This window comes from Ranitomeya imitator, chromosome 1 (genome assembly GCF_032444005.1).
Source record: "Ranitomeya imitator isolate aRanImi1 chromosome 1, aRanImi1.pri, whole genome shotgun sequence".
Classification (NCBI taxonomy): domain Eukaryota; kingdom Metazoa; phylum Chordata; class Amphibia; order Anura; family Dendrobatidae; genus Ranitomeya; species Ranitomeya imitator.
This window is the reverse complement of record NC_091282.1, coordinates 28,288,815-28,303,341: the sequence shown is the minus strand read 5'-3', so window position 1 is coordinate 28,303,341 and position 14,527 is coordinate 28,288,815. Positions and strand designations below refer to the sequence as shown.

The window sequence follows — 14,527 nt, the reverse complement described above, 5'->3', positions numbered from 1 at the left end:
CTCGTCTGGTCTCTGGCCGGATCCTCCCAGCACTGAGAGGAGAGTGACAGGTGAGAGAGGTCAGGCATCGCTGGGAGTGGCCAGACTCGTCTGGTCTCTGGCCGGATCTTCCCAGCACTGAGAGGAGAGTGACAGGGGAGAGATGTCAGGCAGCGCTGGGAGTAGCCGGACTAGTCTGGTCTCTGGCCGGATCCTCCCAGCACTGAGAGGAGAGTGACAGGGGAGAGATGTCAGGCAGCGCTGGGAGTAGCCGGACTCGTCTGGTCTCTGGCCGGATCTTCCCAGCACTGAGAGGAGAGTGACAGGGGAGAGATGTCAGGCAGCGCTGGGAGTAGCCAGACTCGTCTGGTCTCTGGCCGGATCCTCCCAGCACTGAGAGGAGAGTGACAGGTGAGATGTCAGGCAGGGCTGGGAGTAGCCGGGCTCGTCTGGTCTCTGGCCGGATCTTCCCAGCACTGAGAGGAGAGTGACAGGGGAGAGATGTCAGGCAGCGCTGGGAGTAGCCAGACTCGTCTGGTCTCTGGCCGGATCCTCCCAGCACTGAGAGGAGAGTGACAGGTGAGATGTCAGGCAGGGCTGGGAGTAGCCGGGCTCGTCTGGTCTCTGGCCGGATCTTCCCAGCACTGAGAGGAGAGTGACAGGTGAGAGATGTCAGGCAGCGCTGGGAGTAGCCGGACTCGTCTGGTCTCTGGCAGGATCTTCCCAGCACAGAGGAGAGTGACAGGTGAGAGATGTCAGGCAGCGCTGGGAGTAGCCAGACTCGTCTGGTCTCTGGCAGGATCTTCCCAGCACAGAGGAGAGTGACAGGTGAGAGATGTCAGGCAGCGCTGGGAGTAGCCGGACTCGTCTGGTCTCTGGCCGGATCATCCCAGCACTGAGAGGGGAGTGACAGGGGAGAGATGTCAGGCAGCGCTGGGAGTAGCCGGACTCGTCTGGTCTCTGGCCGGATCTTCCCAGCACTGAGAGGGGAGTGACAGGTGAGATGTCAGGCAACGCTGGGAGTGGCCGGGCTCGTCTGGTCTCTGGCCGGATCATCCCAGCACTGAGAGGGGAGTGACAGGTGAGATGTCAGGCAGGGCTGGGAGTAGCCGGACTCGTCTGGTCTCTGGCCGGATCATCCCAGCACTGAGAGGGGAGTGACAGGTGAGATGTCAGGCAGGGCTGGGAGTAGCCGGACTAGTCTGGTCTCTGGCCGGATCTTCCCAGTACTGAGAGGAGAGTGACAGGTGAGAGATGTCAGGCAGCGCTGGGAGTAGCCGGGCTCGTCTGGTCTCTGGCCGGATCATCCCAGCACTGAGAGGGGAGTGACAGGTGAGATGTCAGGCAACGCTGGGAGTAGCCGGACTCGTCTGGTCTCTGGCCGGATCTTCCCAGCACTGAGAGGGGAGTGACAGGTGAGATGTCAGGCAACGCTGGGAGTGGCCGGGCTCGTCTGGTCTCTGGCCGGATCATCCCAGCACTGAGAGGGGAGTGACAGGTGAGATGTCAGGCAGGGCTGGGAGTAGCCGGACTCGTCTGGTCTCTGGCCGGATTATCCCAGCACTGAGAGGGGAGTGACAGGTGAGATGTCAGGCAGCGCTGGGAGTAGCCGGACTCGTCTGGTCTCTGGCCGGATCTTCCCAGTACTGAGAGGAGAGTGACAGGGGAGAGATGTCAGGCAGCGCTGGGAGTAGCCGGGCTCGTCTGGTCTCTGGCCGGATCATCCCAGCACTGAGAGGAGTGTGACAGGGGAGAGATGTCAGGCAGCGCTGGGAGTAGCCGGACTAGTCTGGTCTCTGGCCGGATCTTCCCAGTACTGAGAGGAGAGTGACAGGGGAGAGATGTCAGGCAGCACTGGGAGTAGCCGGACTCGTCTGGTCTCTGGCCGGATCCTCCCAGCACTGAGAGGAGAGTGACAGGTGAGAGATGTCAGGCTGAACTGGGAGTAGCCGGACTCGTCTGGTCTCTGGCCGGATCTTCCCAGCACTGAGAGGAGAGTGACAGGGGAGAGATGTCAGGCAGCGCTGGGAGTAGCCGGACTCGTCTTGTCTCTGGCCGGATCTTCCCAGTACTGAGAGGAGAGTGACAGGGGAGAGATGTCAGGCAGCGCTGGGAGTAGCCGGGCTCGTCTGGTCTCTGGCCGGATCATCCCAGCACTGAGAGGAGAGTGACAGGTGAGAGATGTCAGGCTGAACTGGGAGTAGCCGGACTCGTCTAGTCTCTGGCCGGATCTTCCCAGCACTGAGAGGAGAGTGACAGGGGAGAGATGTCAGGCAGCGCTGGGAGTAGCCGGACTCGTCTGGTCTCTGGCCGGATCTTCCCAGTACTGAGAGGAGAGTGACAGGGGAGAGATGTCAGGCAGCGCTGGGAGTAGCCGGGCTCGTCTGGTCTCTGGCCGGATCATCCCAGCACTGAGAGGAGTGTGACAGGGGAGAGATGTCAGGCAGCGCTGGGAGTAGCCGGACTCGTCTGGTCTCTGGCCGGATCTTCCCAGCACTGAGAGGGGAGTGACAGGTGAGATGTCAGGCAACGCTGGGAGTGGCCGGGCTCGTCTGGTCTCTGGCCGGATCATCCCAGCACTGAGAGGGGAGTGACAGGTGAGATGTCAGGCAGGGCTGGGAGTAGCCGGACTCGTCTGGTCTCTGGCCGGATCATCCCAGCACTGAGAGGGGAGTGACAGGTGAGATGTCAGGCAGGGCTGGGAGTAGCCGGACTAGTCTGGTCTCTGGCCGGATCTTCCCAGTACTGAGAGGAGAGTGACAGGTGAGAGATGTCAGGCAGCGCTGGGAGTAGCCGGGCTCGTCTGGTCTCTGGCCGGATCATCCCAGCACTGAGAGGGGAGTGACAGGTGAGATGTCAGGCAACGCTGGGAGTAGCCGGACTCGTCTGGTCTCTGGCCGGATCTTCCCAGCACTGAGAGGGGAGTGACAGGTGAGATGTCAGGCAACGCTGGGAGTGGCCGGGCTCGTCTGGTCTCTGGCCGGATCATCCCAGCACTGAGAGGGGAGTGACAGGTGAGATGTCAGGCAGGGCTGGGAGTAGCCGGACTCGTCTGGTCTCTGGCCGGATTATCCCAGCACTGAGAGGGGAGTGACAGGTGAGATGTCAGGCAGCGCTGGGAGTAGCCGGACTCGTCTGGTCTCTGGCCGGATCTTCCCAGTACTGAGAGGAGAGTGACAGGGGAGAGATGTCAGGCAGCGCTGGGAGTAGCCGGGCTCGTCTGGTCTCTGGCCGGATCATCCCAGCACTGAGAGGAGTGTGACAGGGGAGAGATGTCAGGCAGCGCTGGGAGTAGCCGGACTAGTCTGGTCTCTGGCCGGATCTTCCCAGTACTGAGAGGAGAGTGACAGGGGAGAGATGTCAGGCAGCACTGGGAGTAGCCGGACTCGTCTGGTCTCTGGCCGGATCCTCCCAGCACTGAGAGGAGAGTGACAGGTGAGAGATGTCAGGCTGAACTGGGAGTAGCCGGACTCGTCTGGTCTCTGGCCGGATCTTCCCAGCACTGAGAGGAGAGTGACAGGGGAGAGATGTCAGGCAGCGCTGGGAGTAGCCGGACTCGTCTTGTCTCTGGCCGGATCTTCCCAGTACTGAGAGGAGAGTGACAGGGGAGAGATGTCAGGCAGCGCTGGGAGTAGCCGGGCTCGTCTGGTCTCTGGCCGGATCATCCCAGCACTGAGAGGAGAGTGACAGGTGAGAGATGTCAGGCTGAACTGGGAGTAGCCGGACTCGTCTAGTCTCTGGCCGGATCTTCCCAGCACTGAGAGGAGAGTGACAGGGGAGAGATGTCAGGCAGCGCTGGGAGTAGCCGGACTCGTCTGGTCTCTGGCCGGATCTTCCCAGTACTGAGAGGAGAGTGACAGGGGAGAGATGTCAGGCAGCGCTGGGAGTAGCCGGGCTCGTCTGGTCTCTGGCCGGATCATCCCAGCACTGAGAGGAGTGTGACAGGGGAGAGATGTCAGGCAGCGCTGGGAGTAGCCGGACTAGTCTGGTCTCTGGCCGGATCTTCCCAGTACTGAGAGGAGAGTGACAGGGGAGAGATGTCAGGCAGCACTGGGAGTAGCCGGACTCGTCTGGTCTCTGGCCGGATCCTCCCAGCACTGAGAGGAGAGTGACAGGTGAGAGATGTCAGGCTGAACTGGGAGTAGCCGGGCTCGTCTGGTCTCTGGCCGGATCTTCCCAGCACTGAGAGGAGAGTGACAGGGGAGAGATGTCAGGCAGCGCTGGGAGTAGCCGGACTCGTCTTGTCTCTGGCCGGATCTTCCCAGTACTGAGAGGAGAGTGACAGGTGAGAGATGTCAGGCATCGCTGGGAGTGGCCGGACTCGTCTGGTCTCTGGCCGGATCTTCCCAGCACAGAGGAGAGTGACAGGTGAGAGATGTCAGGCAGCGCTGGAAGTAGCCGGACTCGTCTGGTCTCTGGCCGGATCCTCCCAGCACTGAGAGGAGAGTGACAGGTGAGAGAGGTCAGGCATCGCTGGGAGTGGCCAGACTCGTCTGGTCTCTGGCCGGATCTTCCCAGCACTGAGAGGAGAGTGACAGGGGAGAGATGTCAGGCAGCGCTGGGAGTAGCCGGACTAGTCTGGTCTCTGGCCGGATCCTCCCAGCACTGAGAGGAGAGTGACAGGGGAGAGATGTCAGGCAGCGCTGGGAGTAGCCGGACTCGTCTGGTCTCTGGCCGGATCTTCCCAGCACTGAGAGGAGAGTGACAGGGGAGAGATGTCAGGCAGCGCTGGGAGTAGCCAGACTCGTCTGGTCTCTGGCCGGATCCTCCCAGCACTGAGAGGAGAGTGACAGGTGAGATGTCAGGCAGGGCTGGGAGTAGCCGGGCTCGTCTGGTCTCTGGCCGGATCTTCCCAGCACTGAGAGGAGAGTGACAGGGGAGAGATGTCAGGCAGCGCTGGGAGTAGCCAGACTCGTCTGGTCTCTGGCCGGATCCTCCCAGCACTGAGAGGAGAGTGACAGGTGAGATGTCAGGCAGGGCTGGGAGTAGCCGGGCTCGTCTGGTCTCTGGCCGGATCTTCCCAGCACTGAGAGGAGAGTGACAGGTGAGAGATGTCAGGCAGCGCTGGGAGTAGCCGGACTCGTCTGGTCTCTGGCAGGATCTTCCCAGCACAGAGGAGAGTGACAGGTGAGAGATGTCAGGCAGCGCTGGGAGTAGCCAGACTCGTCTGGTCTCTGGCAGGATCTTCCCAGCACAGAGGAGAGTGACAGGTGAGAGATGTCAGGCAGCGCTGGGAGTAGCCGGACTCGTCTGGTCTCTGGCCGGATCATCCCAGCACTGAGAGGGGAGTGACAGGGGAGAGATGTCAGGCAGCGCTGGGAGTAGCCGGACTCGTCTGGTCTCTGGCCGGATCATCCCAGCACTGAGAGGAGAGTGACAGGGGAGAGATGTCAGGCAGCGCTGGGAGTAGCCGGACTCGTCTGGTCTCTGGCCGGATCATCCCAGCACTGAGAGGGGAGTGACAGGGGAGAGATGTCAGGCATCGCTGGGAGTAGCCGGACTCGTCTGGTCTCTGGCCGGATCATCCCAGCACTGAGAGGAGTGTGACAGGGGAGAGATGTCAGGCAGCACTGGGAGTAGCCGGACTCGTCTGGTCTCTGGCAGGATCTTCCCAGTACTGAGAGGAGAGTGACAGGGGAGAGATGTCAGGCAGCGCTGGGAGTAGCCGGACTCGTCTTGTCTCTGGCAGGATCTTCCCAGCACAGAGGAGAGTGACAGGTGAGAGATGTCAGGCAGCGCTGGAAGTAGCCGGACTCGTCTGGTCTCTGGCAGGATCTTCCCAGCACAGAGGAGAGTGACAGGTGAGAGATGTCAGGCAGCGCTGGGAGTAGCCGGACTCGTCTGGTCTTCTGGCCGGATCATCCCAGCACTGAGAGGAGAGTGACAGGAGTGAGATGTCAGGCAGCGCTGGGAGTAGCCGGACTCGTCTTGTCTCTGGCCGGATCATCCCAGCACTGAGAGGAGAGTGACAGGGGAGAGATGTCAGGCAGCGCTGGGAGTAGCCGGACTCGTCTGGTCTCTGGCCGGATCTTCCCAGCACTGAGAGGAGAGTGACAGGGGAGAGATGTCAGGCAGCGCTGGGAGTAGCCAGACTCGTCTGGTCTCTGGCCGGATCATCCCAGCACTGAGAGGGGAGTGACAGGTGAGATGTCAGGCAGCGCTGGGAGTAGCCGGGCTCGTCTGGTCTTCTGGCCGGATCATCCCAGCACTGAGAGGAGAGTGACAGGGGAGAGATGTCAGGCAGCGCTGGGAGTAGCCGGGCTCGTCTGGTCTCTGGCCGGATCATCCCAGCACTGAGAGGAGAGTGACAGGTGAGAGATGTCAGGCAACGCTGGGAGTAGCCGGACTCGTCTGGTCTTCTGGCCGGATCATCCCAGCACTGAGAGGAGAGTGACAGGAGTGAGATGTCAGGCAGCGCTGGGAGTAGCCGGACTCGTCTGGTCTCTGGCCGGATCATCCCAGCACTGAGAGGAGAGTGACAGGGGAGAGATGTCAGGCAGCGCTGGGAGTAGCCGGACTCGTCTGGTCTCTGGCCGGATCATCCCAGCACTGAGAGGGGAGTGACAGGGGAGAGATGTCAGGCATCGCTGGGAGTAGCCGGACTCGTCTGGTCTCTGGCCGGATCATCCCAGCACTGAGAGGAGTGTGACAGGGGAGAGATGTCAGGCAGCACTGGGAGTAGCCGGACTCGTCTGGTCTCTGGCAGGATCTTCCCAGTACTGAGAGGAGAGTGACAGGGGAGAGATGTCAGGCAGCGCTGGGAGTAGCCGGACTCGTCTTGTCTCTGGCAGGATCTTCCCAGCACAGAGGAGAGTGACAGGTGAGAGATGTCAGGCAGCGCTGGAAGTAGCCGGACTCGTCTGGTCTCTGGCAGGATCTTCCCAGCACAGAGGAGAGTGACAGGTGAGAGATGTCAGGCAGCGCTGGGAGTAGCCGGACTCGTCTGGTCTTCTGGCCGGATCATCCCAGCACTGAGAGGAGAGTGACAGGAGTGAGATGTCAGGCAGCGCTGGGAGTAGCCGGACTCGTCTTGTCTCTGGCCGGATCATCCCAGCACTGAGAGGAGAGTGACAGGGGAGAGATGTCAGGCAGCGCTGGGAGTAGCCGGACTCGTCTGGTCTCTGGCCGGATCTTCCCAGCACTGAGAGGAGAGTGACAGGGGAGAGATGTCAGGCAGCGCTGGGAGTAGCCAGACTCGTCTGGTCTCTGGCCGGATCATCCCAGCACTGAGAGGGGAGTGACAGGTGAGATGTCAGGCAGCGCTGGGAGTAGCCGGGCTCGTCTGGTCTTCTGGCCGGATCATCCCAGCACTGAGAGGAGAGTGACAGGAGTGAGATGTCAGGCAGCGCTGGGAGTAGCCGGACTCGTCTGGTCTTCTGGCCGGATCATCCCAGCACTGAGAGGAGAGTGACAGGTGAGAGATGTCAGGCAGCGCTGGGAGTAGCCGGGCTCGTCTGGTCTCTGGCTGGATCCTCCCAGTGCTGAGAGGTGATTGACAGGGAGAGATGTCAGGCAGCGCTGGGAGTAGCCGGACTCCTCTGGTCTCTGGCCGGATCCTCCGTTTCAGAGAAATATACCTGGATACAATCACATCAGGCTCAGATTTTGGGTGTTTGCTTGCAGCCAACGTCACCTTGTAGCCCCAGTGTTGGGGTATCTGCAGGACGATTTTCCAGTGATCTGATCCTTATCAGGGGTCTCGCTCCTACTATGGAGAAAGCTCGGCTCAGTGGGCACAATGCAGCCCCATATTACACGCTGATGGCGGGCGGCATAACGCAGTTCCATATTACACGCCGATGGCACACGGAGGGGGCATAAGGAGGGAACAGTCCGGGCACACGAGGATTGGTGGGCACAACATAGCCCCATATTACATGCTGATAGCGGGGGACACATGGAGGGGCCAGTCCAGGCACAGCGCGGCCCCGTACTATACACTGATGGCGGGGGGGGGGCAACGTTTTACATTTACCGTTGCAGGTCATTGATGATTCTCTTTCTCGTGCTTGGGGGGGGGACTTAATACGCATCAAATATAACGCATTGAGTCTTAAAGGGACGGGCACAAGATCTGGGGAAGCGGATGGGAAAGGAGATAACGGAGAGGCGACAGTGACCCACCGCCACTGGATTTATATGTGCCGATGAATGATCGGCCCCCGGGAGCAGAGCCCTGCAAACCTCAGACTACTGGGAGCAGCAGCTGGTGGGGGGCTCACCGGGGTCCGGGGCCACAGATTCTGATGAGGCTCCGAACCTCCAGGTCTTGGAGCAGAAGGGGTCACGGTCTATGGTGCAGACTGAGGGCAGGTACCAGGGACCGGGGTCATACACCACGATGACATCACAGGTCACCGATGACATCAGACTGAGGGCAGGTACCAGGGACCGGGGTCATACACCACGATGACATCACAGGTCACCGATGACAGACTGAGGGCAGGTACCAGGGATCGGGGCCAAACACCACGATGACATCACAGGTCACCGATGACATCAGACTGAGGGCAGGTACCAGGGACCGGGGTCATACACCACGATGACATCACAGGTCACCGATGACATCAGACTGAGGGCAGGTACCAGGGACCGGGGTCATACACCACGATGACATCACAGGTCACCGATGACATCAGACTGAGGGCAGGTACCAGGGACCGGGGTCATACACCACGATGACATCACAGGTCACCGATGACAGACTGAGGGCAGGTACCAGGGACCGGGGCCAAACACCACGATGACATCACAGGTCACCGATGACATCAGACTGAGGGCAGGTACCAGGGACCGGGGCCAAACACCACGATGACATCACAGGTCACCGATGACATCAGACTGAGGGCAGGTACCAGGGATCGGGGCCAAACACCACGATGACATCACAGGTCACCGATGACATCAGACTGAGGGCAGGTACCAGGGATCGGGGCCAAACACCACGATGACATCACAGGTCACCGATGACATCAGACTGAGGGCAGGTACCAGGGACCGGGGTCATACACCACGATGACATCACAGGTCACCGATGACATCAGACTGAGGGCAGGTACCAGGGACCGGGGTCATACACCACGATGACATCACAGGTCACCGATGACATCAGACTGAGGGCAGGTACCAGGGACCGGGGCCAACCACCACGATGACATCACAGGTCACCGATGACATCAGACTGAGGGCAGGTACCAGGGATCGGGGCCAAACACCACGATGACATCACAGGTCACCGATGACATCAGACTGAGGGCAGGTACCAGGGATCGGGGCCAAACACCACGATGACATCACAGGTCACCGATGACATCAGACTGAGGGCAGGTACCAGGGATCGGGGCCAAACACCACGATGACATCACAGGTCACCGATGACATCAGACTGAGGGCAGGTACCAGGGATCGGGGCCAAACACCACGATGACATCACAGGTCACCGATGACATCAGACTGAGGGCAGGTACCAGGGACCGGGGCCAAACACCACGATGACATCACAGGTCACCGATGACATCAGACTGAGGGCAGGTACCAGGGATCGGGGCCAAACACCACGATGACATCACAGGTCACCAATGACATCAGACTGAGGGCAGGTACCAGGGACCGGGGCCAAACACCACGATGACATCACAGGTCACCAATGACATCAGACTGAGGGCCAACCAATAAGGACGAACAATGCACGACCCCCCACAATGGCGTCATCCGGCCTGTCCGCCCCCACAGAGCACCTCAGGATAATAAGCCAGTGACAGATAGCCGGCGATTACAAGTTACCACACCTCAGCCCTTCCTCCACACGCCCCGCCCCGAGCCTCACCCTCCGCAGCCCGCGCTCACCCTTCACTTTGCCGAACGTGCCGACCCCCAGCGTGTCCCCCAGGATGTAGTGGCCGATCTTCACCCGGCTGTCGTGATGCTTCTGTTTATCGGCCGCCATCTTCAACGAGGATCGAAGCGCGCTCCCGGCGACAGAGAGGCCGCGCTGCACGAGCAGGATAGGGCGGAGCCAGGAACCACGGTCCAGGGGCGGGGCTAGCAGCACGCAAGCGTCACTTATGATAGGCACGGGGAGATGCTGATTGGCTGTTAGAGAAAGGGGCGGGGTCAGCTGTGTTTCCTGGTAAACAAACGTCAATTGTGCGCGGTGTGAGGCGCAGCCGGAGGGCGAGCGCGGACGTCGTGTATCCTCCCGCCTCAGCAGAGGGTCTGACTGCACACACCCTGACTGCACACACCCTGACTGCACACACACTGACTGCACACACCCTGACTGCACACACACTGACTGCACAGACCCTGACTGCACACACACTGACTGCACACAGACCCTGACTGCACACAGACCCTGACTGCACACAGACCCTGACTGCACACAGACCCTGACTGCACACACCCTGACTGCACACACCCTGACTGCACACACACTGACTGCACAGACCCTGACTGCACACACACTGACTGCACAGACCCTGACTGCACAGACCCTGACTGCACACACACTGACTGCACAGACCCTGACTGCACACACACTGACTGCACACACACTGACTGCACACACACTGACTGCACAGACCCTGACTGCACACACACTGACTGCACACACACTGACTGCACACACCCTGACTGCACACACCCTGACTGCACACACACTGACTGCACACACCCTGACTGCACGGACCCTGACTGCACACACACTGACTGCACAGACCCTGACTGCACACACACTGACTGCACACACACTGACTGCACACACACTGACTGCACAGACCCTGACTGCACACACACTGACTGCACAGACCCTGACTGCACAGACCCTGACTGCACACACCCTGACTGCACACACCCTGACTGCACACACACTGACTGCACACACCCTGACTGCACGGACCCTGACTGCACACACACTGACTGCACAGACCCTGACTGCACACACACTGACTGCACACACACTGACTGCACACACACTGACTGCACAGACCCTGACTGCACACACCCTGACTGCACAGACCCTGACTGCACAGACCCTGACTGCACACACACTGACTGCACACACACTGACTGCACAGACCCTGACTGCACACACCCTGACTGCACAGACCCTGACTGCACAGACCCTGACTGCACACACACTGACTGCACAGACCCTGACTGCACACACCCTGACTGCACAGACCCTGACTGCACACACACTGACTGCACAGACACTGACTGCACACACCCTGACTGCACACACACTGACTGCACAGACCCTGACTGCACACACACTGACTGCACACACCCTGACTGCACACACACTGACTGCACACACCCTGACTGCACAGACCCTGATTACACAGACCCTGACTGCACAGACCCTGAATGCACACACACTGACTGCACAGACACTGACTACACAGACACTGACTACACAGACCCTGAATGCACACACACTGACTGCACGGACCCTGACTGCACAGACCCTGAATGCACACACACTGACTGGACACACACTGACTGCACAGACACTGACTGCACACACCCTGACTGCACAGACACTGACTGCACACACACTGACTGCACAGACACTGACTGCACACACACTGACTGCACAGACACTGACTGCACAGACACTGACTGCACACACCCTGACTGCACAGACCCTGAATGCACACACCCTGACTGCACACACCCTGACTGCACAGACCCTGACTACACAGACACTGACTACACAGACCCTGACTGCACAGACCCTGAATGCACACACACTGACTGCACACACACTGACTGCACAGACCCTGACTGCACAGACCCTGAATGCACACACACTGACTGCACGGACCCTGACTGCACACACACTGACTGCACGGACCCTGACTGCACGGACCCTGACTGCACAGACCCTGACTGCACCCACACTGACTGCACACACACTGACTACACCCACACTGACTGCACAGACCCTGACTGCACAGACCCTGAATGCACACACACTGACTGCACAGACCCTGACTACACAAATCCTGACTGCACAGACCCTGACTACACAGACCCTGACTGCACAGACCCTGAATGCACACACACTGACTGCACACACACTGACTGCACGGACCCTGACTGCACACACACTGACTGCACAGACCCTGACTGCACAGACCCTGACTGCACAGACCCTGACTGCACGCACCCTGACTGCACGGACCCTGACTGCACGGACCCTGACTGCACACACACTGACTACACAGACCTGACTGCACAGACCCTGACTGCACCCACACTGACTGCACACACACTGACTACACAGACCCTGACTGCACACACACTGACTACACAGACCCTGACTGCACCCACACTGACTGCACAGACCCTGACTGCACCCACACTGACTACACAGACCCTGACTGCACACACACTGACTGCACACACCCTGACTGCACCCACACTGACTGCAAACACACTGACTGCACACACACTGACTACACAGACCCTGACTGCACACACACTGACTACACAGACCCTGACTGCACCCACACTGACTACACAGACCCTGACTGTACACACACTGACTGCACCCACACTGACTGCACAGACCCTGACTGCACACACCCTGACTGCACCCACACTGACTGCACAGACCCTGACTGCACAGACCCTGACTGCACGGACCCTGACTGCACGGACCCTGACTGCACGGACCCTGACTGCACACACCCTGACTACATAGACCCTGACTGCACACACCCTGACTACATAGACCCTGACTGCACACACCCTGACTGCACACACCCTGACTACATAGACCCTGACTGCACACACCCTGACTGCACAGAGCCACAGACACTGACTGCACACACCCTGACTGCACAGAGCCACAGACCCTGACTGCACACACCCTGACTGCACAGAGCCACAGACCCTGACTACACACACGCTGACTGCACACACACTGACTACACAGACCCTGACTGCACCCACACTGACTGCACAGACACTGACTGCACACACACTGACTGCACCCACACTGACTGCACAGACCCTGACTGCACACACACTGACTGCACAGACCCTGACTGCACGGACCCTGACTGCACACACACTGACTGCACACACACTGACTACACAGACCCTGACTGCACACACACTGACTGCACGGACCCTGACTGCACGGACCCTGACTGCACAGACACTGACTGCACACACACTGACTACACAGACCCTGACTGCACCCACACTGACTGCACAGACCCTGACTGCACACACACTGACTGCACACACCCTGACTGCACAGACCCTGACTACATAGACCCTGACTGCACGGACCCTGACTGCACAGACACTGACTGCACACACCCTGACTACATAGACCCTGACTGCACGGACCCTGACTACACAGACCCTGACTGCACAGACCCTGACTGCACCCACACTGACTGCACACACACTGACTACACCCACACTGACTGCACAGACCCTGACTACACAAATCCTGACTGCACAGACCCTGACTGCACAGACCCTGACTGCACAGACCCTGACTGCACAGACCCTGACTGCACACACACTGACTGCACACACACTGACTGCACGGACCCTGACTGCACACACACTGACTGCACACACACTGACTGCACAGACCCTGACTGCACAGACCCTGACTGCACGCACCCTGACTGCACGGACCCTGACTGCACACACACTGACTACACAGACCCTGACTGCACCCACACTGACTACACAGACCCTGACTGCACACACACTGACTACACAGACCCTGACTGTACCCACACTGACTGCACAGACCCTGACTGCACCCACACTGACTACACAGACCCTGACTGCACACACACTGACTGCACACACCCTGACTACACCCACACTGACTGCAAACACACTGACTGCACACACACTGACTACACAGACCCTGACTGCACACACACTGACTACACAGACCCTGACTGCACCCACACTGACTACACAGACCCTGACTGTACACACACTGACTGCACACACACTGACTGCACCCACACTGACTGCACAGACCCTGACTGCACACACCCTGACTGCACCCACACTGACTGCACAGACCCTGACTGCACAGACCCTGACTGCACAGACCCTGACTGCACGGACCCTGACTGCACGGACCCTGACTGCACACACCCTGACTACACGGACCCTGACTGCACACACCCTGACTACATAGACCCTGACTGCACACACCCTGACTGCACACACCCTGACTACATAGACCCTGACTGCACACACCCTGACTGCACAGAACCACAGACACTGACTGCACACACCCTGACTGCACAGAGCCACAGACCCTGACTGCACACACCCTGACTGCACAGAGCCACAGACCCTGACTGCACGGACACTGACTACACACACGCTGACTGCACACACCCTGACTGCACAGACCCTGACTGCACGGACCCTGACTGCACACACACTGACTACACAGACCCTGACTGCACCCACACTGACTGCACAGACACTGACTGCACACACACTGCACACACACTGACTGCACCCACACTGACTGCACAGACCCTGACTG

At 59.5% G+C, this 14,527-nt stretch overlaps 1 protein-coding gene across 1 annotated transcript in view; it reads right to left on the bottom strand.

The window, feature by feature from the left end:
• The window catches only part of PRKAA1 (protein kinase AMP-activated catalytic subunit alpha 1), a 30,679-nt gene extending 20,692 nt beyond the window's left edge, over positions 1–9,987 (bottom strand). The window contains exon 1 of the mRNA XM_069745912.1: positions 9,826–9,987. Coding sequence (XP_069602013.1) covers positions 9,826–9,925 — 100 coding nt within the window. The 5' untranslated portion in view covers positions 9,926–9,987. The remainder of the gene's footprint in view (positions 1–9,825) is intronic.
• Between the last annotated feature and the right edge of the window lie 4,540 nt (positions 9,988–14,527).